The 27480-nt window shown below is 48.0% G+C and overlaps 1 protein-coding gene across 2 annotated transcripts in view; it reads right to left on the bottom strand.

The window, feature by feature from the left end:
- Positions 1 to 26859, bottom strand: part of DNAJC7 (DnaJ heat shock protein family (Hsp40) member C7) — a 30896-nt gene extending 4037 nt beyond the window's left edge. Inside the window, exons 1-13 of one of the 2 annotated variants that reach the window (XM_019550403.1) lie at positions 26733 to 26859; positions 14360 to 14448; positions 13665 to 13789; positions 13461 to 13574; positions 12663 to 12737; positions 10122 to 10240; positions 7544 to 7697; positions 6610 to 6774; positions 5217 to 5308; positions 3695 to 3768; positions 2351 to 2497; positions 1930 to 2082; positions 1271 to 1333 (exon numbers count right to left, since the gene is read on the bottom strand). In XM_019550403.1, the coding sequence (XP_019405948.1) occupies positions 1271 to 1333; positions 1930 to 2082; positions 2351 to 2497; positions 3695 to 3768; positions 5217 to 5308; positions 6610 to 6774; positions 7544 to 7697; positions 10122 to 10240; positions 12663 to 12737; positions 13461 to 13574; positions 13665 to 13789; positions 14360 to 14448; positions 26733 to 26815 (1453 nt within the window). In that variant the 5' untranslated portion in view covers positions 26816 to 26859. Of the gene's footprint in view, positions 1 to 1270; positions 1334 to 1929; positions 2083 to 2350; positions 2498 to 3694; positions 3769 to 5216; positions 5309 to 6609; positions 6775 to 7543; positions 7698 to 10121; positions 10241 to 12662; positions 12738 to 13460; positions 13575 to 13664; positions 13790 to 14359; positions 14449 to 15681; positions 15714 to 26732 lie in introns of those variants that run through there. The other variant, XM_019550404.1, reaches the window with a different exon arrangement.
- Between the last annotated feature and the right edge of the window lie 621 nt (positions 26860 to 27480).

Here is a 27480-nt window from a genome sequence, read left to right on the forward strand (position 1 = left end):
CACATCTTAGTGTCATCAGCAAATTTGAACAGGGTGCTTTTTACCCCCTTGTCCAAGTCACTGATGAAGATGTTGAACAGTGTGGGCCTGAGGACCGAGCCCTGGGGAACCCCACTGGTTTGTGGGGGGCTATGGGTGTGTTTGCTCTCACCCTCCTGGTCCTGCCTCTAGGCCAGGGGCAGGATAAATGTGGCCCATGGGCCAGGTTCAGCCTGCCAGACCATTCTATCCAGCCCACAGGGCTCCTAAAAACATTTAGAACATTACACGCCCCCCCCAACAAAAACACCACACATGCATCCTTTCACTCCTAGCCCTCGGGTACGGAGCAGGCCACGTGCTCCCATGGTCCAGTGATGCAGCTGGGGGCCATATGGTGCCGGAGCAGCCAGGTGGTGTGCAGGGAAGCAGTGAAAGCCCTGGCAGGCAGAGGCTCACAGTTTGGGGGTGGGGGTGTTGGAGAGGGCCAGCCTTGCTACTGAGCCCTGCCAGCTTCCCCTGCGTCCTACTGCCCCTGCCTCCTGTCATCTTTGACAGGCAGCCAGGAGCAGATAAATATGAATTTTCTACATTTTTAGGGGCCTGGCAGGCTGAATTTTGCCTGCCCCTGGCCCAGAGGCAGGACCAGGAGGGTGAGAGCAAACAGCAGACAGGGCATGAGAGGCTCTCCAAAGCTCAGGAGCACACAAAATGTTCCTACAGGATGTATTAATGTTGGTTAACTGCTGAAAGTAACCTCAGCAGCATAAGTGTCTTCTTTGTCCCCAGGAGCTTAGGAAACTGATACATCAACATCCAAACCCTGGGAGAAGAGATGGTTCTCAGAGAATAGCAGTACTTCCACTGTCCCTGGCCAACTCAAAAAATGCCCCTCTTCTGAAACAAGAGCAATTGCTCCAGTCATACATGATTAAAAGGAGACACTAAGAACTATACATACAGAATTGCTGTTGCTGAAGGTATCTAAGCAACAGTCAACTTGATTCTTAGAGACACAGAACCAATTAGAGGCAAAGCTTGCACACTCAACTTGAGGCAGGAGCCTTTTCTATACAAGTGTCAGAAGCAGCCATCAGCTAGTGCACTGTACAAAGCCATACTATGTATTATGATTCTATGAAGCCTTCTGTGTCACCAGATATACATGACAGCAGGGAAATCAAATTACATCCCTTTCAGTCAGCACACCTATTCTAGGGACCCTAATATGACTGACATGACAGGAGTGCTTGCATAATTCCAAAACCAACCAAATTACATTTCCACCTACCTTCAAAACTGAAGCCACCAGGTCCACCAAAGAAGGCCTTGAAGATATTGTTTGCATCAAAGTCTACACGGGAGAAGAGAATGTTCCAAGTTAAACGTGAAAGGACAAGAAGCTGCTTCATGTTATTTCAGGATTCTAAACAAAGGACTAGAAAGCACTTTGCAAATGGATAAAGAAGCAGTGTGTACAGGGCTCCTTTCTATCCTCTTACCCAGACATGAAACAGAGGCACTACAGAACAGGTGAGGAGAGGTAGTGCAGACAACAGGAGCCAAGAAAAGTTACCCAAGCATTACAGGCAAGTGTACTGTCTAGAGCCAGGATTCATCAGCACCCACTGAATCAACCCATTTACTCTTGGGATAGGCATCAGGTCCTGTTCTTTCAGCAGCTGCACCCATTTACAAAGAAGCCAGTACCTTAGTCAGTCAGTCCTCCAATATCAGAGGGAAGGCTGTTCCCCACCCCCGAAACATGCCTTGGAGACTTCCCACCCAAATACCAACAGTGTCTGACCCCAACATCCCAGACTTGTGTTGTGATACTGAAGGCAGCAGGCTTTGCACGCATTAGGAACAGCCCCTCCAGAAGAGAAGGCAGATCTGACCTGTCCTTTCCTTTCAAAGCTCATCTTTGCTGAACACTTTGGAGATACCTACCTCCCATATTCAATCCATCCTCTTCCAGATCTTGCCCGCTGTCATAGCGAGCCTTTTTCTTGGGATCGGACAGAATGGTGAAGGCCTCGCCAACCTCTTTAAATTTTTTCTCCTCCTCTTTTTGCACTTCTGCACTCGCCCCACTATGCCGGTCTGAAGGTATGGAGATGGGTAGGAAAGAAGCTTTCAATTACTACGAAGCAGAGTTGTGAAACACAATACATTCCAGGCAACCCTAGGCTTTTATGAACTAACAGCATTGAATGGCCAGAGGACTTGGGCAGTTCAACTCAGTGAGTGTTTTTGAACTCAGATCATTAAAGAAACTATTTGTTCAGAAATTCTCTCTTCCACTTGTTCCCTGCTCTCTGGAAATCAAAGCAGTGAGCTGCAGTGATAGCAGGGTACAGCTGCTGGGTACCTGGGTGATGCATGAGTGCACGTTTCCTGTAGGCCTTCTTGATCTCATCTTCAGAAGCATTTTTATCCACCCCAAGGATTTTATAGTAGTCTTTCCTTTTGCTTTTTTTCAGTTCCAACTGTGCATTTTTTAGGAGCTGCTTGTGTTCTAGAAAGAAGAGCAGTGCAGAAGGACAGCACATCAGATCAAGTACACCCTTGAGTAACAGAAGAGCACTGTTAAAGAATAAACAAGCTAATTTTATTTTACTATCCACTAACATCCACACACCCTGATGTCTAAGTGTCACTAACCATTATACAAAAACACACGCCCCATAGGTTCAGCAGCCAAAAGCAGACAAAGATAGTGCTCACGCTGAATTTGAACTACTCTACTTATTCTCACACAATTCTCTTGCTTTACCCTTGGTGCAATGAAGCCACACAGTCAATGTAATGGTTCTGATAGTCTGGCAATGCCACAAGGTGACAAGGCCATTTTTTGTTGAGTACGATGGGAAATGGATGTGCTCAGCCTGCTGACTTCAGACAACACTCCAACATGAAGGGTTGTTGAAGACTAGGATTCTGAAGGAGCTTTAAGTCACTGGCATTTGGGCACCACCTCTTTGTTCCTTCAAGAATTCCAGTGCCAGGTGATCCAATGCTAACTGCTTTTTCAGCAGCTGCATTCATTTCCACCTGTGCTGGGTGCCTGGTGGTCCAGGCACTGCTCATAACACTTCTGGTTGTTAAATGAGGGGAAATATCAAGACCATAAATAGTTAAAGACCTGGTACCAAGCCACTGTAGCCCCCCTGTGCAGTATTATGGCCCTACTGCTATGAAGGGTAGTTTATTATAGCACTGCCAGGGTGATACTTCACAAAAATACAGGTGCCATAGCACGAGGGCCTTTCAACCAATAAGTTAACCACACGGTACCCCTGTAGGAATAATTGCATGTTTCTCACTGACAGAGAACTTGTAGCATAGGAGCAATTAAACGATCTTCTCTCAGTAACCTGCAGAGCCTGTGGCAGAAGCAGAACTGAACCCAGAGATGCTGAATCCCAGTCTAGTGCCTTGAACCACAAAATCAACTTCTCCCCCACCACCTACAACATTGGGAGAGAAACTCTCACCCATGCTTCTATGAGGCAGGTGTTTCAGAGAGCTTCGGGGGATATTTCCAATATTATCCTTTTGGAATCAGGGGCGGCAGGTCAGAGCGTACAATGGCAATTAACAGTGTTTATCGGCGCTCCTGCCTTACAAGAAAAAAAGAAGTCAAAGCAGAAACATTGGTCTCCTTATCTAGGGGCAGGTCCAAAATGTAGAAAGCAAGCACTGATGCTCTTACCTTTTGTTTTTTCTGTCTGATAAACCTTTTCATAATCCCTTACGGCATCTTCATATTGTTCGGTGTCCATATAGCTAATGCAAGGAAACAACTGTTGTTACAAAAGATATAGTTTACAAAGAATAAGAAAAGTCACAGTGCAGAAGCAATAAAAATAGTAAGGAAACAACACAGGTGGACCTGCTGAAACACAACTGCAATTGTCACAGCCTGAAATGGAACAGTGGGGCTGGTTAGACCTCAGAGCCCAGACTCCTATGCTGCTCAGGGATAAGTTAGGAAGGGTGTCATAATAGCCAGAGCCTGTACCTTGGATTCCAGTCTGAGCCTGCAGCCTTACTGGGTGGGGTGAACCCTAGCAAAACATCAATCTAGTAACTATCTCAACTAATGACACTTGCAGGAATTAACCCCAGCTGCTGGCAGAATCAAGCAGTTGTGGTCGTGGGAAGGTAAGGGGGCGATATTTCCATTTATAGACTAAGTAATTATGAAGAACAGCGGCTGTTTATTGGCAGATGGACATTTTTATCCATAACACGTTACTCCGTATTAGAGTCCTGGGGGTGGAGGAAGCCTAAACTTTAAAGGAATGTCAGACATTTTAACTTCTAGCAAATAGATAAGAGGAGTCCTCTAGGGCATGTCCAGGGCAGCAAGTGCCCAGATAGCTCCAGGGGTAACTCCAGAGGCCTAGGAGAAGGACATGCAGAATTCTTGCCAGGGCAGAGGCAGGGGGTGCTAATGCTCAGAGTACTAAAACCCTGCTCTGAGCATTAACACCCCCCCTTTCCCCCCACACACATACACACCCCTACTCATTCAAGAAGTCATTTCTCTGGAACAGCCATGTTTCAGAGCGAGGGCAACAAAGAGAAGAACATGAGTTCCCTGCCAGGACTAAGCAACATGCCTCAGGGCTAGCACAGCAGGCAGGTAGGCTCTGAGTGCTCACAAGGGGGAGGGCACACAGCCACATTCACTGGAAATGGTCAGACATGCAGACACTTGTTTTTCTCTTGAAAAGACATGGGAAATGCAAAGACCTATCCTTTCAGCACCCCCTGTCCCACTGTGCAGTGCAGCAGCATGATCCAGGGGCAGGAATGTTATGATCTCAATGCTTCACAGGGAGACAGGAAAGTCCATTTCAAAAGCAGGTCTCCTAATGAGTGTGTGCCCTTTCTGCCCAAATAAGCCCTGCAGCAGGGTCTTAAAGGAACATTAACAGAGTGAGACTCTGGGCAGGATGCTGCTTTCAGGGAGAGTGAAAAATAACCATAGCATCCAAAAACAAACAGTGGTTGGAGCAACAGAGTACCATAAGGTCCCTGTCTGCCAGGGGCTCTCGGTTTCCTCCATCACTGCACATGTGGCCAGCTTGTGAGCACTTAAGCCATTTTCCCAAAATGCTGTTCATCCCAGCCAAACTAGCCTCTAATTTGTTATCCATGCAACATGTGTTTCTGCAGAAGCTGGTCCCCAACTGGAAACCTTCCCAGTGCACTCAAAGTCTGCTTACCATTGTGCTCTCCTCAAATATGCTTTGATATACGTGTCATCCAGTTTTATTGCATTTGTGCAGTCATCTATTGCTTCTTCTAGTTTCCTAAGCTACAAAGCCACACAGTTATTAAATGCTCCCCCATTCCCAAGGTACAACAGAATATGATACACAAAGCTACAATCCCATGCAAAACAAAAGCTGCAAATATACGGGGGTTCGCAGAGCATCTGCAGAGACCTCTCCCCCAGCTGTTTGGTGTGAAGTTCCTTTCCCCCCCCCGGATAATAGCCGGAGATGAACTACAATTCTGCAGAACTCTGCTTGTTACCAATGTCATAGACCTTTTGCTTCATGAAACAAGCTCAAAATTGGCTGGAACTGGCAAACCAGCCTTCTTTTAAACCACATGCTGCTGCTTTTAAGTACTATACTTGGAAAGAGAGGGAGAGGAAGAGAAGGGAGACGAGGCTTGTGCCCACATTAACTCTCAACAGGATTGTGCAATTGTGAAAATGAAGACAAAAAAAGAAAAAAACAGTGCCAATTTAAAGCAATATCTGCCAGAGCCACATGTGGCTCCCCAGCACCACCCCAGTGTCTGAAGTACCTCAAGTCTGTTGACCTTCTAGGCATACTGCCATGCTCATCTACTGCTGTAAGCACTGACAGATGTTGGGCAGTTGGAGAGGGATTTCTATCCAGCAGGAATAAATTGTGGCAAATTTAAGCTGTCCATGGGCACAGCTACACCACAGTGGCAACACATCCCCAGCTAGATGACCCAGAGCACACCCTACCTACACATTTCTGCTGGCAGTCCAAATGCAGAAGCACACCCACTGCAGGATCACCCACTGCTCTCATGTATGCTGGAGACTAGGTGTCTTGAGTGGCCTTGGGAATATCCTACCAAACCATGCAATTGCTGTGGTGTTGATATGGCCCAGGGCAGACAAGTTTGCCACTGTAGTTTCTGGCACACAGCGAAAGTCCTAGGCACCTTCGACAGGCAGCCCTTGAACCAGAGTTCCTTTTTAAACTGAAAAAAGGAGGCAACAGAATCTCCTTACTCAGGAGACAAGCAAATAAACCTGACAGGCCCTTCGTGATGGAAAAGACTCATTTGCTTGAGACACCAGTTTCCTATGCCTTTCAGAACAGTCCCTGTCCCTTCACCAGCAAGAAAGCCAAGCTTAGGGCCTGCCATGCTGAAGGCAACCATTCTACTCATCAGGGTGGAAAAGTATCAGTAAACTAGTTGAAAACAAAGAGAAGCTCAGGACCCCACCTCCTTTCTGAATGCATGTGGCCCCTCACTGGCATCCTACACACTCCTCTACAGTGCAGTCCATGTTCCTTGGGGACAGCCCCCAATGGATGACCACCTGCAAGCTCACCCACATCTTACCTTTGAATTAACTGTCCCTCGGTTACAGTAGAGTTTGGCATTTGTTTTTATGTTATTGGGATCTATCCCCAGTGCCTCTGTGTAGAGTTCATAAGCTAGTTTATAATTTCCTTCTTTAAATGCTTTATTTCCATCTTCTTTCTTTGCTTTAAGTGCTTTGGCATTCTGAAACACAAAACACCAAGATGAGGACAGTAGCTACCCCACAGCATAACCCCCTTCTTTGGCTGTATCAGGCCTTACAATACACCTAACCTACTTCCAAATTCACCAGCAAACTAGAGAAGCAGCAGCTTTGCCAACACTGTTGGGCTTCTTGCCTTTCACAAAGGAAATGGCTAGGAAACAGGTGGGATCAGTTCCAGCCATGCCCCACAGGAAGACAAGGCACAGTCAGAACACACCAAAGCAGCAAACCCCATGTTATTAAAAAAGAAAAATAAAAAGCAATTATAAAGGAGCTGATCCAGATGCTGTGCTGACAGAGAACTAACTGAAGTACAGGATGAAGAAGGAAACTCTTTCAATGCAAATCAAACTGTAAATCTTAACATTTTGACAGTCCGTTAAACCTAACTAGCAATCAAGCTGCCACCGGAAACCTGGTATCTAAGACAAGAGCCCACCCTTGGCTTATTGGTACTGAACTCTGAGGAATGTTAAATCCTGAACAGAAAACAAATAGCAGGGAGAGACAGCTTGCAGAGTGATATAGCCTATGAGAGAGATTGCCTTCCTCCAGGAGCTATCCCAGAAAGAGGCAGCAGATGGGGTGCAGGAAGGATGCAATGTGCTATAGGTTTTTGTGGTTCTTGGGAATTTTAAGCCTTCAGAAGGAAAGAGAGATGAAAAGCAGGAATGTGAACAGGGACTGCAGGAGCAGGCCCAGTTAGAAGGATAGTTATAAACAACCAGCCTGGCATCCATTACTTACTCGGCAGGCCATACATGCTTTCTCGTGATCGGGAGCCATCCTGAGTGCTTGGATGAAAAACTGAACAGCCTTCTCAATACAGTCTTCATAGTAAAGGCAAAGACCTCTGACATAAAGGGCGTCTGCATTCGTGGAGTCCATTCGCAAGATGTCACTGTAACAGTCACAAGCATCCTCAGGACTGGATTTAACCATCTCGATGATGTAGGGCACTGCGGCTTGCCTCACCTGGACCCTGCTCCCATGGAGATGTCAGCATCCTCACCACCTCCTGACCAAACCTCAGCCCCTTGGAAGAGGAAAGCCACTTCCAGATCTTGATGTGCAGGAGAGGAAGCCTTATTTGTGACTTCAAACACACCAGCACAGACCAGTGGGGAATCAGCTTCACTACCCCAAGTTATGACAGTAATGCCATAGGTCAGAAGTTTTCAACCTTTTTTTAACAAGTGTACCTCTTCTGTCCCAAAGTTTCAGCTCATGTACCCCTTTATACTAAAATTATTGGGGGGGGGTGAGCACACGTGCCCCTCTCTGCCCCCCCAGCAGGTAAGGCTGTGAGAAGTGGAAAGGGCCATGGGGGGGGTGGCAGATCGAGGCCCCTGCAGTGAGGGAAGGTGTGGGGCACAGACAGGGGCAGGGGGTGGAGTGAGTGGGCCCCTGGCAGGGCTGAGTCATGGAACAATTGGAGATCAGCTAGCTTGTCCAGGGTTCCCAGTGGGGAGTGGGGGTTCCCGCTGCTGCATGCACCCTGGCATGTGCCCCCCCCAATCTGTGTGCAGGGCAGAGGCAGCTACCACTGTGCGCTGGGCTTTGTGCGCCACTGCAGCTGCCTTGGGAGCAGTGCGACACCAGGTGTGTCCAGCTGCCAGGCGGGCATGGGCTGCAATGCAGCCCAGCAGCAGCAGGCACGTGGTGTCATACCACTCCGTGGGCAGCTGTAGCAACGCACAAAGCCCAGTGAACAGTAACAGCCACCTCCACTCCATGCAGAGATCGGGGGTACATGCCCCCCCGGCCTCCACTGGGGTGTTTAGTAGTGGGAGCCCCTTTGTACCCCATACAACCTTTTTAAGTACCCCTAGGGGTACACGTACCTCTGGTTGACAACCACTGTCATAGGTTAAAGCAGTGGTTCTCAACTCTTTTGGATCCAAGGCCCCCCTCACTCCTGACCTGCAGGTCCCTGGCCCTTTCGGTGCCCCTCATTCCCAACCTGCAGTCCCCTGGTGCCCCTCAGTCCTGAACCACAGTAGTGGCGGGAGAGGGGCTATGGCCCAGATACCACTGCTCCCCTTGAGGCTGCCCGTGCTAACCCCCCATCCCTCCTCCCCTCTGGCAGCAGGAGGTGGTGAGGGCATTGTGGGCCTCCCAGTCATTACTCCTCCTGCTGTTGGCAGTACAGCTGGTACAGGGGTCCTAGTGGTTAAAGTGGCAACAATTCTTGCCACCCTGTTCTGCCCTCCCGTGCTAGGTCCTGCTGGTTGGTCCAGCCAGGCTGCAGCCCCATGTGGGACCAGAATTTGGGGGGAAGGGGGGGGCGTCCAGGGAGAAGGCATGAGCCCACCATTGGCCCCCCGGATGCATCGCTTGTTCCCCTACCACTCCTCAAACTTACCTGTGAAGAGCCGCTCTACACCGCTGCCTGGCTGATGCATGTATGTGTGCATGTACACACATCCACGTAGGGCCCCTGCTGTATCGGCCTCCTCCCGCTCCCCCCCGCCCCAAGCAGGCTGGAATTCTGCCAGTCTGCAGTTTCCCACATTTTTCTCCTGTAAAGGAGAAAATCTGTATTTTTCTATGAACCTGGCAGTGGCAGTAGGCTCAGCCTGCATGTGGGCTGCCTCAGCTAACCCTGGAGATCACGATTGTGCCAGTTCCACATGCCCCATGGCACCCCTGAAACCTGCTCATGGCTCCCCAGGGGACCCCCAGTTGAGAACCACGGGGTTAAAGGTATTCGTTTATTTAGCATGGCATTGTTCTCAAACCAGCTCTGCCCAGAGTATCACAGGCTTTCACTTCCATTTCTCTAACCACATTTAACTCCCCCCACTGACAGCTGTCCTGAACTAAGCTTCCTGGCTACTGCTCAAAAACACCACTTCCTGTTTTCTGCCCCTTGTGGCTGTCCTCACCCCTTGTTTAACCTAAAATCTCTGCCTCCCAGCTGCCACCACAGAGCCCTCCCAGGTTCCAAAAATAGTCTTGTTGCACTAAGGAAATGAGTTTCCTGGCCAAGCTTGTGACACAGACGCCATGCAGGGAAATGCAGTGCTTGTTTAAGTAGGACAGTAAGTAACCCATTGGGATTAAGGACCTAGCATGGTTATTAAGTGGGTAGCCTAATGAGATCAAATGGCAGAGCGCTAAACGCTAACATCTGTCCTTCCTTGTAAATCACACCTTGTATTAGAAAAGACTTCACTTATTAGCTCAGTGCTTCTGCCCCCAAATCCTTTACTCAGGGCTTTTTAAGATGAACAGACTCATCCTGGGCTGAGATTTGCTGGCTCATTGTGCCCCAGTGATTATTTAGCAAGTCAACAATTCCAGATCTGAAGAATATTCCTACCTTGCTACAGACTGTGCTTCTGGATAGCGACCCAGTAATGCTAAACACTCAGCTTTGAGGATTTTGAACCGGTGACAAGCAGGAGCAAATTCCAAAGCACGGTCCATGCAAAATACAGCCTAGTGAGAGAAGAAAAGCAAATGGAAACAAAGCCAACAGCCTCAGGCCCAGATTACCACAGCCATACTGGCTGGGTTGGTTGGGTTTTTTTTCCCCTTCGGTACATGGACATGTGAAAACCCAGATGCTTGAATGGTCAGTAGCTGTAAATGTAAGTCAGCAGAAATCCTGATTCTACAGGTCCTTCACATGTACAAATCTATAGCTCCCTCTGTGTTTCTAAGAGGTGTTATGCAGCACCACATATACCAATGAAGGTCACATGGGACACCTAGAAAAGAAACCCATTCCCTTTACGCTTTCTAACATGATGGTGATGGGCACTGAAGAAAACCTGAAGAGAAAACAATTCTGCTTCTGTGTTCCCTGCATTTCTCACTCCATGGCTAGGGTGTGTGGGAAATGGCAGAAATTCAATAGATTGAAAAAGCTCGAACTAGACTGGACAATACACAAGAGGATGCAGTGCAGGGACCGATCTTGCACTGGCTTGACCGTAGTGGCCTGAGTGACCTAATAGGTCTTTTCCATATCTTAGTTCTCTGGTGGGGACAGCTGCATGAGAACAGGATCATTGTTCCACTAAGGTTCATCTGCTCCTATGCCCTGGCTCTCAATCCCTCATTTGTGACATCATAATTAGTTGCTGTGGGGAGCACTGAGATGCTACAGATCGAGGACCCTGATGCCTTCTGGGTGGGGAAGGAGCCGAAGCAGCTCTCCAGAGACAAAGATTTTGTTTCATATGTACATCCTAGCAAAGGGAGAAGAGAGGGATGAAGAAACCCCAAACACGAGACGTGGGCTGGGTAGATAGAAAATCCAGGTTGTTCAAGACATCCCAGTTGTAATTTGCACTCGAGAGGCAGAACTGGGATTTACCATTATGGGATCCTGAGCCAAACTTCAAGACCCTCTCCTGCAGGCATTTTTGGCCTCAGTAACTGATTCCAAACAACATAAACTTCGAGTTTACAATGAAGGAAAGGAAGCCTCCTGTCCTGGGCCAAGCACTAACTTTACATACATCCACTAAAGGCTATTGGATGTGTGCACAACTTGCAGGTGTGAGGCGAGGGGCAAACTGGCATTTCAGATTTCATCCTAATATTCTTGTTAAGATCAGTCAGTGCAAGCTCCATCTGGCCACAACCCATGGGGGACAGAGGGAGAATTAGGGCTCTGGCAGATGCACTATGGATACTGGTGGATTTCTGTTAAGCTACAGGAATGTAGCATAAGGTGCGTGGCCACAACCCATGGGTGGACCATGACAAAGTTGCCACAAAGGTGAACTTGTCAGCTAAGGGATGACAGGGACTGCTTCTTAATTCCCCCTACACCAGAGAAGCCTGTCAGTGAGCAGGCTTGCCAGAACCAGTACGAAGAGTTAAAGCACTGGCAGCCCTTAAAAGTTCCTGGATGCTAGCAGCCCAAGACCAGAGACTGCTAAGGCAGCAGGCAGTCTCTGCTCTGGTGCTTTAATGGGCAATGGGACACAGAGCTACCCATGGTGTGGCAAGGGCCTATCAGGTGGTTTGTACTGCCTGATCAACCCCTGCCACCACTGCACCCCATCCCCCAGTTTCTGCAGGCATCCTTGAGAGCTCACCTTGATGGATGGGGGTAAGGGAGAGTGAAGCACAGTGGGATACTGGGGGTCTCTCTCAGGACCTGCATCCACATTAAATCTGTGATAGACAAAGCATCCAGTGACAAGTGAACAGCAACATTTTTTTTCCTGAGGAGCCACCATTTTTTTGGCATGATAAGCAGTGTGAACATGCAGTCATCTGGTTTTTGTCATACTAAACTCTCTTATAAAGCACAATACATGTAAAGGGTGCAAGACCCTTAGAAACAACACTGGAGAATGCCTTTAATAGATCTGTACCTCCTGCCAAACATCCTTGATGGAACACTGGTGAAGAAACTTCCTCTGTCATTATGAAGGCGGCCAATTGATAGGAATCCTGGTCGTTAAAAAAAAGCAGCAGCAATATTTAATCTATAGCTGCTGGGAATATAATCTAGTGGAAAATCCTCTCTTTGATACCCAGCAATCCAGCCACGTCCAACCCAGGCCTATTAAGAGCTGAGAAGATTCAGGTGAAGCCAATTAGCCCGTTTTCTCTTTGTCTATTTAGTACTAGACCAGTTGGAGACATCATTTAGATTCATACTGCTTGCAAGGTGCCCATTTTTGTCCCCCATAGCATGAGTGTTACATAGCAGAAAATGGAATCACTGCCTTCTCTCACTCTAATTAAGGTCCTGTGCTTATACAGAGAAACGGTGTGCGAGAGCACACATGTGCAAAAGCACGAGAGCGTGCACGCATTTCACAATTCTTGTTCCACTAGCCAGAACAGAAATTGCTGCTGGTAATACTACAAAACAGAACACGTGTATTGATTTTACCTTCCTGAAATCTCGTTTCTCAAAGTCTATTTCAGCTATTTTCTCGTATTCCAGGACAGCACTGGCATTCTTCAACTGAAAAATAGGAGAGAAAAGTCATCTTCTATCACTCTGCAACTCTGCCATAGGGCTAAACCACTAGCCCTCAAAAAACAAAGCATGAAGTGTTACTGGCCAGGGAGCAACACTATTCCAAGGGAGCAACACTATTCCAAAGCTAAGCTTGCTTCTTCAGTGCAGGGAAATCAAGGCTGGATTGATACCCCTGGGAATAAAGGCCTATGAACAACAGCCCAAGAACAAGACTAGCAGCAAGACTGCAGGCATATTCTACCCATCTCTCCACTCTAATGGTAACCACTACTAACTCCTTATGCTCAGCTAGTTTCCCTTTTTTCCAGGGATTTCATAGATTTCATAGACATTCGGGCTGGAAGGGACCTCAGAAGATCATTGAGTCCAGCCCCCTGCCCACGGGCAGGAAGTCAGCAGGGGTCATAGGATCCCCGCAAAATGAACATCCACACTTCTCTTGAAGGCGTTCAAAGTAGGTGCTTGAACAAAAGACCAGCTGAGCCCCCAGGCCTTTTGGATAAGGAGACCATATTCAAGAGAAGCCTGGAGAGACTAAGTTGTCTGAGCACCTGCAGCTAATTTAACCTCTCCTGTTACATCACCACACACAGTGACTAGGACTACTAACCCAGTCTGGATTTGATTTGCAATTTATTGTTGAATGCCTCTCCAAGCTCTCAGTTCCACTCCCCTGCATGGCCCTGATGAAAGAGTGTTTCTTACCTCCTGTTGCGCCTGAGTATTTTTATGATCCAGTTCTAGAACCCGTTGAAAGCAGCGGCTGGCAGCCATGGCATTTCCTAGGGAGAGATGACATTTCCCTTCCCGGAGGTGCCCCTGAAAAGACGGTGGGAAGTGAGCGCAATAGCTGTGGACACGGGGTGCCAAACACAAGCAAGAGATGCACCAAAATGGCTGTTCACGTACCCTTACAAAGCAATCATCCAATCTGACTGACTGCTGGGAGTCTCCTAGTGCTTCCCGGAACCTCCCCAACATCATCAGGGTGGCAGCTCTGTTGCCATAATAACTGGCATTATGAGGACATGTATCTGTGGAAAAATTACATCATGGTTAACATAATACAAAGAGCTACTAGCATTGTGAAGTACACTGGAGGGATCATACTGAATTCAAATGCTTAATCCCTGGCTGCAAGTTTTGGTTGGTACTACCGGAAATACTTTTATATGGGGGTCACCTCAGGAGCCAAATTGGGACCTCTTGTGTTAAGAACTGTTCAAGCACACGTAAGAAATCACATAGAGTGTGCTAGCCTATGCAGATCAGCCTGGGGAATATTAGTGATCACATACAGGAGGGAAGAGAGCAATGCTTTTATTTTCCACCACTGCACCAACCTGAAGGAGCTCAAAGCCAAACCACACAGGTGGATCAGATGCAGAAATACTGCTCTGCAGTGCTATAGCCACCCCCCATCTCTCATGAGCCTTTACAGTCAATCCAGTGAAGTTTTGAAGACTGTGACAATACAAAAAGGTTTCGGCAAGTGCTGCTGGCTACCCCGTTCAACTGATACTCCATACTTATCATCCATAACCCGTTTTGATTTTCAGTGACAGGATTCAGCAAGGCCATGACCATCCCCAAGTCACTCTCACCTATGGCTTTTGTGTAGTAGTTGTATGCTTCATTGTAATCTTTCTTGGCATAATAAACATTTCCTTGCTCCTTGAAAGATTCTGCTTCTCTGCAAGGAAGTAAAACATCACACATTAAGGTGACAACCAAATTGGAGATGCCCTTTAGAGTGACCACCACCCAGAATCTGATCCCTAGCTGATCTAGGGCAGCTCTTTGCTGCTCTACCAGCATAAGGCTTATTTGTCAGGTCCCATATGTGGCATTCATGGAAGAAGTGGGCATCCCTATGTGCTGGAATCGCTTCTTGGACCCACAAGCAGCTGACTGCTCATAGGTCAGCCTAGGACCCAGCAATAGGTTAAGACCACTTGTGCGCATCCTTCCTCTTGCTGCACCAGTGGTCTTCTTGATGCTGGCTCAGCACTGGAGAGCATTTGCTCCACAGTTCTGAGAAAGCAGCTGCAGGCACTTTTACAGCGCGTACCAGTCACAGCCCGCAAGGTGCCGTGTGCCCCCCCGCACCCACTGAAATCAACAAAGAACAGACGGTGGTAACCATCTTTCAGGACCAGCTCAATGCTTTCCAGAAAGTGGCCAATGATGCATATATCCAAGAGTTCCTCTTTAAATCAATGAGGACTGAGGGTACTAGGCAGAGTTTATGGGGGGGCCCAGCACTTCTCTCAGGAGCAGGCCCAAGAAGAGCCTTTACTCTCATAAGTAAGGGTTTGCAGGGATAGATTTAAATGTAAGACATGTGTAACATAAAAAAAAAAACACTTGAAAGCTAAGCTCCCCTGCAAGCAAACAGCCCTCCCCATTTCTGCTTTGCACTCCCTGTTTCAGCTTTGCTAGGTTAGCAGGGCAGCTTCACTGGGAGCTTGTCCTGGCAGCGCTCTACATCCCCACAGCAAGTCCTTGGCACTGCATACTTTGGGAAACGCTGCAGTGAGGGACAAATTCCGTGCGTGAGGAGGCGTAAATCAGGCGGAGCTGGGCCCCAGCACTGTGTTTGCTGTTATTTTCTGCTCTTGAAAAAGCCACATTCATCTATATTTACAAATGCTCCTTCTCCCACATCCCAGCTGCTCGTTCATACCAAGGCTTGTAACTTGTAACTGCCTGCTTCAAAGCAGTGACATCTCTCAAAAAACCTCTCGAGTCTTGTGAGGCAACAAAACACAGAGTTTGGCTATTTGGGCAGTCCCAGGAGTTCAGCTTTCTGGAGTCCCCAAGTCCATGCTGAAAAATTTACACAAGAATGTTTCTCTGCCCACTCTTTCTACACTGTTTAATGAGGAAGATAATAATGAAACAGACATTAAAAGATGCAACTCACCCTGTTCTAGGATGCATTTCAACCAACACCGGCACAATGGCCTTTGGGTCTTCACCACTGCACCCAAAACCACAGAAATGAACACATCTGATGTTTCCAATGATTAGTCCTTCCAAACCAACTCCCACAGCATACACTTAATACCTCATCCTCAAAGGAAAACAAGTCCCAGATAGAGCAACAGGACAAGTTTGCAGACTACAAACTTAATGATCAAAAGCCATTAGTGATACAATCCAGGATTCCAGTAATGCTACATCCTTCTGGCATTGACTGCTATTGTACTGGGCTAGTCCAGCCACGGATATTAGTTGCACCCAAAAATGACTGCCTCCTTATCACCAGGAGTGTAGTCGACTAGCACAAGTCACCTTATTCCTTATAAAGGAAATGCCTGCCAACTGATCCGAATATAGATTTCCCAGTAGCCGTGGCGTAGAAGCTGCTGGAACTAAAATAAGCTAATGGGACATTCCAGCCTGCCAGAGCAGTTACACTCGGAGGCTTAGATACTCAGATCCCTCCAGGGAGCTGTCAGCCAACTGTCTCCACTTTCAGAAAACCAAAGTGTGGAGAGTTACCAAAAGGACCAAAGACTCGGCAAGGCATTTTACCAGAAGTGATTTACTTCTCCTGGAAGTCCCAAGCAATCCAACACCACTGCAAACAGCTTTAACAATGCCAAACCTGGCAGGATAGGGATGCAGAGTGAACAGATCAGGAAGCCCCTGTATCGCATCTTTGGCTGCCCACTTCCCATAACTCCTAAGGAGAGGTAAGGCGATTGATCTCTCTAACTGCTGGCAAACTTCAACTACCGTTGTGGTAAGTATGCTTTGAGGCCTGAAGAGCAAGCCATACGAAAAAAGCCTGACAGATATGGGACTGTTCAACCTAGAAAAGAGAAGACTCTGGGGGGGAATTTGGTGGCAGCTTACAAAACACATCGGGGTGAGCATCAGTGGCTAGGTGAACAACTATTCACCAAAGCACCCCAGGGGAAAACCAGAAGCAACAGTCAAACTCCTAGATTTCAGATTGGATATAAGGAAAAACTTCTTCACGGTTCACATGACCAAACTCAGGAATAGGCTCACAGTGAGGGTGGTGCAGGCACTTATCCTGAAGATCTTCAAAGGGAGACTGGATGCACACCTTGCTGGGGTTATGTGCCCCCAGCAGTCTTTCCTGCCCAGAGCAGCAGGGCTGGACCCAATGGTCTCACGAGGTTCCTTCCAGCTGTAAACTTCTGTGAATCTGTAAGGTAGCACTGTGGTAATATCCTAAGGCTCTACTCAGGGTCATGCTAAAAGTTATATAAATACAGAAAGATAGGGACTACCTTGAGGCGCACACACAGTTGAGTCCGTCAACAAAGACAAGGTTACATATTTAATTGGAGTCAACTGTTCAAACACTTTGGAAATACAACTATTAGGCGGGACTCCTGGCAAACTGCTCCCTCCAAGAGACACTGACCCTCTATGCTGTACCTGTGCAGAGGCACATTTGATCCCTGATGAGCCTTCTGGTATGAAAAAGATTGGCCACCCCTTGCTTGAGCTGTGGCTACAATGCCTATAATATAAAAAAAGTGGCTCTCCAGTTGCAGTGTAGGAGGCATGAGTTTTCTTACAGCATTAGAACAAGAATCCTTTAGGAATACATCAAGTAACAGCAACAAAGGTGCTTTGCCAAGTATGCCTGGGTTGTAGATGCACTGCAACAAGTCAGAGGCCTGCTGGCCTACAGTGTTTTTAGAAACAGCCTATTATTATTTAATGCTTACATCGTGGTATGCCTAGAAGCCATCCAGGTCAGCACCATTATGCTCGTCACTGCACGCAGCAAATGACAGTCCCTGAACCAGAGGCCTTTCGACACCAACACCCAATTCAATTATTGTTCGTTACAGACTAACCCATTATGTGAGAAAAATCGTCTTTTCCAAGAACAGCACCCACTAAAAATACTGCTACGCTGAGATGGTCGGAGTTCTGGGCACCCTGGCTATCTGCCTGCCCCTTTCTCTATGGGGGCTGAACCGCCACCGCCACGGCCCCTGGCTGTCCAAGGGAGCACATTTCAGCAAAGTAGCAGGCGTTCTGGAGCAAACAATGGGAGCTATTTGAATCAAGCCCACTAGAGAGAGGACAAAGGGAATTGTGTTGTGGCCAGTTAACATGTTTTTAACCTCATTCAGGTTTGCCATTGGCCATTCCCACACAACTGCCTCATGCAAAGGGTTGTTTTCACTGAAATGTCGCAGCTTTGCCAGCTGGCAAAACAAAAGACACTGTGTTGTCACTCCACAGGCTTCAGGGTCACAGATAAAATATGTGCTACTTGCTTCCATTTGTAATTTTGCTACCAACTAGATTCAATCCAGGACATCGGTAACGGGACACACATGCCCCTAGTGTAACTCCACCAAAGTTAAGAGGTGCATCAAGAATCAATAAGGCCCAATACAGTTAGACTCTGCTTAAAAGAGGTGCTGGGGAGTCACCAGGTAGCAGAGAAGTGAGTTATCCAAGTGTGCAAATCCTGAGCTGGGAGTGTAATGAGCTCACGTCCAGGGCCTGGCTGTTACAGAAAGTCCATTTCAGGGCTTGCAAGCATCTGCTATCATCTCCCATCTAAGTGCTGGCTTTGGTCTGGGTGGAACTTCTCTTCAGTGTCTGGTGAGAAGCTACCAAGATCCCCCTCTTCATGCTCGTCCCACCAACATAGGCGAGGATTCGAGCACAGCTCGGAGCACCCATGGAAGGATGTTGTGCTGGGTCCTCACTCGGGTGCAGCCTTCTGCTGCTGTAGTGACACCTGTAGTCACAGCTCACCCTCAAAGTCAGCCCTGCGGCATGTACGTGGCATCTCAATGCGTCTCAACATCTGACTGTAAAAGTGGAGCTCTCCTCAGCACACCCCGCCCCCCTTGAGACATAGAAGCGTATCCTGAAGATGCCCTCTGTTTTATAAGAGGAAAAGGAATTTGCTCGGGAAAGGGAAAAAAAAAAAAAAAAAAATCACTCATTTCACTAATGCAATTTTCCTTTTAGTCAGTACATGCTCCTACTGGGGAGCCATGAGCTGAGAACAAGCACATTTCAAAAGATATCTGTGACCTACCTCGTAGCTGCACCATGCTGGAGATTTCTTATTCTGTTCCTCCAATATTTGATGCAGGATCAGGAGGATGGATATACATCACAGGCCTTGAGGGGGAATTCATGTTTTGGAAGACTAAAAAGGCGCTAGTGCGCAGTGTCCATTTCAGAGTGGGATTATGGTTCACCCATTCCAAAAACAGCAAAGAAAATGGTGGGGGCGATCCCATGCAGCAAGAGCTTTGGGATGGGATAGCTGACCCAGTAGCTTCCTCTCTAGTTTCCATCATTTTCTGGAAAAATCTCAGAGCAACAGCCCATATTTAAAATTAAGTGCTGTCCCTTGGAAACCCTTTGTCTTGTGTTCTGAAGAACAGGGACGCACAGAGCCCGAGCCACCACTGACCTCACGGCCTGCCGAACCACTTACCACAGGCACTGAACAGCAGCAGAGGACAGATTTATAAGTTCTCAAGCAAGCTTAGCAGTCAGGCTGCAACCAGATGGTGCCTAGGATGTACAGGTGTGGGGCTCAGAGCCGGGACTCCTGGACCTGTTCCTTGACTGTCAGCAGTTGCTGACCTCTGCACCTCAGATATGCTCAGCTCTGAAGTGAGAGGTTAACTACTGACTTACCTCCGGGGACCTGCAAAGCTATGCCACGTATACAAAGTACTTTGAGATGCTATGAAGGATATAAGGTCAACTATTTCCTATTCTATTGCTGTTGGACTCTCTCTTTTTTACCGCTTCCTTTTACAGAGCTTTGTTGACAAACTACAGCGCCTTGGGGAGTACTATGTGATGGGAAGAAAACACAGCCGCTTTTATTGTTTGCATGGTTCTAAAGCTGAATAGTGAACAAGATCTTGCAAAAAAAAAAAAAGCAAGGAGCCTTCAAACTGTGTAGGCAGAGTTGCTGGGTAGGCAAGATGAGTGGCGTGAGAGCCAGGGAAGAGAAAAGCAGCATCTCTCCCCAGTTGTGTTCCATCAACATTGCAGAGACACAGAGAAAACTGTTCTTGTTTACCACAGTCCCTGGCTATAATAACAAAAAATGCAGATCTCCTGATATCATTAGTAATTGTTCCATCCAAACAGATGCTGCAGTCTGAATGAGGTCATTCTGCATTGCACTGATGTAGGCTGCATTCCCCACTTGCTACTTTTGAAGCTGAAGAAGAATCGTGTTTTGCTAAAAATACAATCCAGTCCTGAATGGGCTCCTTTGTTAGGAGAGGTTAGTGTATCTTCAGGGCCTCTCTGCCGTAAACCCTGGGGGTGGGGAGGAATAGAGTCGCATCAAGAATCTCAGCAAGAAACTTCTTTCATTGCCTGTGAGCGCTGCAAGCGCTGCTCTTGAGGGAGCTGCATTTGGAACAGCTCCCTTCCCTTGCAAGTTAGTGAACATTTGGCTTCTCCTCTGAAAAGCTGTGTCAAGCCCCCTCAGTTCTCAAGGCGTTTCTGCCAATTCCAACCTGGAAAGCCTCATTCCTCACAGTGTAAAACTCTACATATGTCCCTGACACCTTCCTCAAGGCTCCAGGCAAGAGGGCTTCATCTCAGACAGGAGACAGAGCTGCAACCACCATCTTTCCACCACACAAATCTCCCCTGAACTCCTCAATGCCAACACTCACTAAGTGGCTGAGGGGGCTGGAAACCATCACTACGCTCTCCCTATTCACCTTACCTCCTCCGCAACTCCAGTCCTTAAGAGTTCTTGGGATTCAGTGGCTGAGAAGAGACTTCATCCTGAACAACCATGAGGCAAGAAATGTGGTTTTGCCCAAGAGCTTGTCTCCTGACTGATCAGAGCTTTCCATCTGCCTCCCACTGGCTTATAAATCCTAGCTGTAGTTTTGCTCCCTCCAAGCTCACAGCCAAACTTTTAATCATTTGAATAAATCTAGGTAGCATGTGGTTTTCATGACATAGATTTTCCAGAAGCATCAGAACTTCCGAGGCTCTAATCTGAACAACATTCAACCTGCCTCAGTGATTCATTTAAGGGATTTTATTCTGTGATATGAAGCCACGTTTCCTTCTAGCTGGTAGGGCTCTATCCTGGCTCTGCCACTGGGTGTTATTCAGCTACCTATGTGAAATAAACTTTGTGATCTCATGGCAGATCAGCGGGCAATCTCTATAGTGGTCCATACTGCCCATCTGAGTATAAGTTAACAACTGAATGGAACCCAGAGACCAGCCATCCCCTCACCATGTGGAGGAGCTACCTCCAGGTCAGGGAACAGACAGGGGATAGGGGAATTAGCATATGTAGAGATCAGCAAGCACAGAAATCTACTCCAACAAGGGACGTGCAGCTTCCTGGCCGGACACATCAGCCCCTCTCTCAACACCAAACTCATAACTCTTTTACAATTTAAATGGTGATCTTACCCTGCAGCTAGACGATGTCAGGCTGGGAGCCACCACAGCCCAAATGAACACAGTGTTAAGACTCCAGCCTCCAAGCTGCCTGCTGCTTTGTGCACCAGCACCCCCTGATGATCAGTAAGCATCGCTGCTACCAGTGGCTAAGCAGGGATATTCAACTGATGAAAGGGGACCTGTTGCTAAGAGGCTGACACCTGGGGAAATTCAGTATCTGTGTAGGCAGATGGTTATGCATACTTCAGAGTCATTTCCAAATGTTGTGGTGTTTGATTTCATTGTTACATACAAATATGCCAGAGAAGAGGAGGACAGTCAGAACAAGCTGCTAGAGAATAATATTCTAAACCAGGAATTGGCAACCTAGGGCCTGCAGGCTGGATCCAGCCTATGGTGCCATTTTATCTGGCTCACAGACCAGGGGAGAGATTTAGTGGTGTTTCAGTAACAGGAATAAGGGGGGGACTAGGGCTATGGCTGCAGCTGCATGGGAAGCAGCCCGTGCTCAGAGTTAATCTCTGTTAAAGCAGCCCCTGCTGCAAAATGCTGACAACCCCTGCATTAGATCAGTGGTCAGGAACTTTTTGGAGCTACAGGCTGGGACAACCAGGCTCAGGTCAAAGATGAACCTGTATTCTAGCTGAGCTACCACTGCTTCTCCCTGCCCCCTGGCTGCAACACAGGTACATCGCGTCTGGGACAGGTACGGGCAAAACTCCCACTGCAAACAATCCTGCCACAGCTCCCCAGGTCAGACAAATCCACAACGCTCCCTTAGTAACATTCCTAAAGCCTACACAGAAGGGATGCGTGTCAGAGATGTACTGCTTCAGTTTAGTTTTCCAGGACACGATTTTGGGCCCCAATACACAGGAGCTATTGGCCTTCAAGTTCAGCTTTAAATGCAATTAGGGATTTCTTTTAACTAACCGGTTTGATAACTAACATGCAAGCATGATAAGTTTTTGATCTAACAGGATTGCTGCATTTTCTTGCATGTGACACATCCCCAAATATAACACACACGCACACTATTTTTGAAAGGCCCCAGGAAGGGAAAAAGGCCTTACCTTGGTAGTATGGGTAAGTACATAAAGTCTGGGCAGCAGGGCCCATTCCAGCCATGGGGCCACACAGTGAGTCCCATCCCATATGCTGGCTCCAGAGCTGCATAACAGGGTTAACCAGCACACGGACCTGGAGCTACTGTGTGGGGTCTGGCCACAGGCCAACCCTGCACGACAGCCCAATCCAGCATGTGGTTTGGGAGGGTGGCCCCCAATGAGTTCAGAAATCTGGCTGGGGGGTGGGGGAGAGGAAGGACAGTGACAGCATTAATTCCCATGACTCCCAGAGCTGTGGCAATTAATGATGCCACCACTCTACCCCCTGAAAAATTTCCAGACCCATGGGGAGCCCTGTACCTCACATATAATGTGCACCCCACATTTTTTCCAGCGGATTTGGGGGAAAATCCGCCAAATGATGATATATGCAAGAAAATATAGTATTCAGCCTAAAGAGGTGCTTGTACACCTCTTTGAAGACATAAGGCATGGTTAAGTTATTTGTAAAAATTAAACATTTTCTCCTGTATACCTACTGCATACAATATTCTTCAGATGGAGTTATTCAAATCCCATTATGGCACTGGATATTTAATATTTGCACAGAGATTTTTTTTTCAGTTGCCCAGGCTATTTTAACAAAAGGCTTTCACTTTAGCAAAAGGCACTGGATTGCAAGTCCTGGGACAAGACATGTTCATAAACAGAACAGGGACTATACCAGTGAGGGGAATGGAAACTTTGTACTACTCCCACTAATGTACCTCATCCATGAATGGAGCGTCTTTAGCTTCCAGGGCCAAACAAACCCTTAACATTCTGCTGGCACTTTACTAGTTAATGGTATTTGTTGACCAGGATCTTGCCTGACCTCCAAAAACTCATTTCACAGAAGGTGGTAATAGGTCCCTCACTGGGAGGTGGGCTAGCTTTGAATGGACAATCTAAAGATGAAGTGGTACAAGTCATTTAGAGGCTTAAATGTCAAGGCAAAAAAAATCTACAACTTTGGCATATGCTTGCTTCATATAGTTCTTCTGCAATGACACAAAATTTATTCTGATTAAACAGCTGAGAGCATGGGCTCTCTGAAGCTTGTACCAAAGAGTATTGCACAAGAAAAGCTTCAGTCAAAGAACTACTGATTTGACTTAATGCTTAACACAGATACCTTCCAAATAACTTAAAATACCTCCTTCTAAGATATTTCATCCACATCATTCAGCCTTGGAGGAGGAGGGAGTTATCCCCACTCACAAATATGCACAATAAACAGAATCTGGAGCTGCCAAGCAGAGGATGGAGAAAGCATCACGGATCAAAAATGAAGAAGTATTAAGCTCTAGAAGCCAGCTGAGCCACAGGAGAGCTGTTTCCATGGATTGGAAACCTTTTAAAAAACTGTTCTTTTACAGATAAACCAGCCTCTGATTGGCTCAGAGTGCAAACCTTTAGCCAATCAGCTTGCTTGCTGCACCACTGTGCAGCTGTAACTGTCATCAAATGCACCAACACACATCAGAAAATGCACGCAGTTACATCTATCACTATCTATAAGTGCCCCTACAAATGACGTAACAGCAGGTGGCCATTATCTGGTGAATGCATTCTATTTCTTTCACTGGTAAGTCTCTGAACCAACTGTAAATTCAGTTTACTTGCAGCTGTTTCAGTGCATTGGTAGTATGGTAATACGGAAATACAAATCACCGCATTGCTCCTCTCTCCCCATTTACCCAGCCACAGTGATCAGAAGTATTCCCGCCCCTACCCCCTCCCCCCACCACACACAGTGGACCACACTACAGTATATTCAGGCAAAGCTTAGTCTAGAAACAAAACATTTTTTTATCCTGGTTATAATTTTCATTGCATGCTAAATTACAGAAGGCCACAAAGAGTGAAAACAGGCTGCAGACTTATTTGAAATGATTCACACAAGCTTTAAAATAACGCACTCACCCTGTAAAACCCATAGTAAAATATTCGGTCTGTAGCTTGCAGTCTCCCTCTGTCCAAGAATGCTCACAGAGCACTTCACACAGTTCAAAGTGCTTTACACATACAAGCACTAATTCTGTCTCCAGCTACCCCTCTGAGGTAGCTAAGAATTACTCTTGTTTTGCAAAGGGATCAACTGGGCCAGGTAAGTTAAGCAATTTTCCTTAACAAAGCAAGGTCGGAGATGAGACTGACAGGAGGCTCTTAACCCCAGGCCTCTGCTCAAATAGTCTTTAAATTCCAAGCTCTCTGAGCAGTAAGCCTGGAAGTAGCACAGAAATTGTGATGATGCTGAAGCTGTGTTGCTGCACTATTTCCTCAATAACAGTCACCCAAAGGAAGAATATACAGCTTGGGAACCCAACACTCAGAAAGAAACATGTTTTACAATGAAGAACTGAACATTCGCAAGCTAGTACTGGTTACACCACTGTAAGACAGTGGAGGTCAGCCAGGTTGCCTTTGCTCTCCACTCCTGAAGGTTTCCTTTAGTACAAGCCAGGAAAGAACTCTCCCGAACAAGCTGTTCTTCTGTTTCCAGACCACTACAAGTCCCTCTTCACAGGTTCTGGGGAGCAAGAAAGGCTGGTACTAGAGGTCTCTATAACTGAAAGACTGAGCCCAAGTCACGATACCGAACACATTTTAAACTCAACCACTATACCAAAAGCAACAGTATTAGGCACAATATTGAGTAGTGATTCACACACAACTTCCCCAGCACTACTATTTCCACACCTCTCTGACATTCTTTGTGCCCAATGCCCAGATGCTTTAAAACAATAAATTTTATATTTCTCTTAAGCTTCTGCATGGTATCACTAGTGTGTGTTGAAGTGCTTCTAGTGTTGTCCCTTGGCCCTCCATCTTTGACAGTTAATAAGTAGCATAACTACCTCAGGCTAGCACTGTCATTTAAGAACTAACATTATTGAGGCCCCTTCAGTTTAATTTCTTTCCAGGCTTCCATTGTTCGACCAGGTCTCTGCAAGAACCCACCTTCAGAGATTTTGTTTTTTCTTTCTGGTGATCATAGGCTGCAAAGTTTCAGCCTGGCAGGTTTAAACCCTGTGGAATCAGCTTTGTGTTTTCTATAGGCTGTCCTTTTCATTTCACCTCCTGCTGAGACTATAACAGGTCAGCAGCAGGTGGTAACAGAAACCTTTGCTCAAAAAGGAAATTCATAAGCAAGGGAAAAGGCTGGGATTCCACCGTGCCCAGTCTCAGCCAGTGGTATCTGCACCTCTGGGCAGAGTCTGCCGAGTAGCTTTAGAGATGAAAGAGATTTGCCCTTTCCACAGATAAAATAAGCTTTAATAATAACCAAGGGGAGGGGGTGGCAGCCAAGCTCGTTTGTACTAGTATTTTCAAGACTGGATCCTGTACTCCAGTATACATACCCAAAGGCCCTTTTCCCAGGAAGCAGGGCAGCATGGGACAGGTACCTGAGGGTGTGGCTGAGATGCAGGTTGCTTTGGGCTATCAGGAATCTCTGATTATACAAGGTGAGGAAGGAGATGCAATAAAATAGGAACTATGAAATCCTGGGGCAGTAAGTACCAGAGAAGGGGAGGGGATTGTGCGCTAAGAGTCTTCCCTCCTGCTTCTTTTCCACAGGCTCCTGGCCAGAGGACTCCCCTCCCCATACATAGATTAACCCTTTAGCTCTGCTTGTCCGAGAACCTTCAGACACAAGACAATGCTACCCACAGACAGCGATGACAAAGGCTTGAGTGTGCCACCTCCACAGCACTCCTGCCCTGAAAAGGAGCCAGGTTTCAAAGCCCGGCTTTGCTGCTTTTCTACAGCATCCTTCCTTTTAAGCACAAGACTTGGCAGCGGAGAGCAGGGGCTGCTCAGAGGCATCAAGCTTGGATGGACCCAGGACAGCCCTCAGCACATGATGCCACACGCAGGCCAAAACCACCCTGACCACAGGAGCACCCGGGCGGCTGCAGGATGCTCCCGCTGAACACAGGGCAGGGGCCACGGGATCCTGCCGCAGGCCAGTGCGAGGGGGGGGCAAGGGCTGCAAGGTGGGGCTGCACAGCGAGCACCCGGCCCGGCTGTGGGCGGACAGCCAAGGAAGCTCCAGCAGCCCCCAGTCACCTCCCCTAGCAGACAGAATCGTAGGAAGCAGGCTGGAGGGACCTCGGGAGGGCGCCTCGCCCGCCCTCCCCGCTCAAAGCAGCGGCGCTTCAAGCCTGGAAACCCCACCGCCTCCCCGCTGTCCCGGGGAGTCAGCTCCTCCTCACACCCGGCCCGTCTCCCCGCTGCAGCTGGACCGGCGGCCCTCCGCATGCCCTTGGTGCTGCTGCTGCTGTTTCCCAGGGGAGGCCCCGCAGGGCCGGGCAGCGCCAGTCCCAGCCCCAACCCCAGCCGCCCAGGAAGCGGGGGGGCCTCGTCCGCGTCCTGCCCCGCCCCGCCCCGGACCCGCCCGCCCCGGCTCGGCCCGGCCCCCGCGCAGGCCGCCCGCTACCTCCGCGCCTCCTCGTCGCTGTCCAGCCCGCCCGGCCCCTCGGGCGCCGCCATGATCACATCGCACTCGGCCATCGCCGCCATCTTACCGCCGAGCCGGGACCCGGGCAGGGGAGGAAGGGAGAAGCGGGCGGGGGAGTGATGAGGCCGGAAGAAGCACGGACTTCCGGGAACGAGGAGAGGCCCCTGAGATCCGCCAAGAGGGCCTCCGCGTCCGGCTGGGGAGGGGGGATGAGAGCGGAGGGCGGCAGGAAGTGCGAGCGTGAAAGTGTGTGTGTAAACATGGGTAGACCTATAGGTAGAGCATAGGATCTTGAAAAGCGGGTACAGAGGATGTGGTGCGTCATGGCATATAACAAACATTTTTCCCCAGTGAAAAAAAGAAACTAGAAGCTGTACTAGTAAGCCAGTGGCCTTGGACTGTATTGTTCAGTTTAAGATTGAATAAAGGTGAAGGGGAGGAAAGCCTTAATGGAAGACACCATCATTTGCTACCTCCCACATTAGGTGTGCACACGCAACAGGCGAGGCAGAAATAATCCAAAGAAGTCGCCTCGTTCACCCTGTCGGCATTCGCGTGAAGTGGACACTTCTCTTGCAGGGTCAGAAAATGCGACCTGGTCTTCCTGAGCATCTGGATGCTGCCTCCAGTACTTTGCTGAAAGTTAATGTTCACTTGAGTTAGTATTTCCAAACTGGAGTCGATGGTTTTGGCTAGCGTTAAAAACAGTCTGCAGGAGGAGATCCCA

The sequence above is a fragment of the Crocodylus porosus genome, unplaced genomic scaffold (genome assembly GCF_001723895.1).
Source record: "Crocodylus porosus isolate Cpor-Errol unplaced genomic scaffold, CroPor_comp1, whole genome shotgun sequence".
In the NCBI taxonomy this organism is placed as follows: Eukaryota; Metazoa; Chordata; order Crocodylia; family Crocodylidae; genus Crocodylus; species Crocodylus porosus.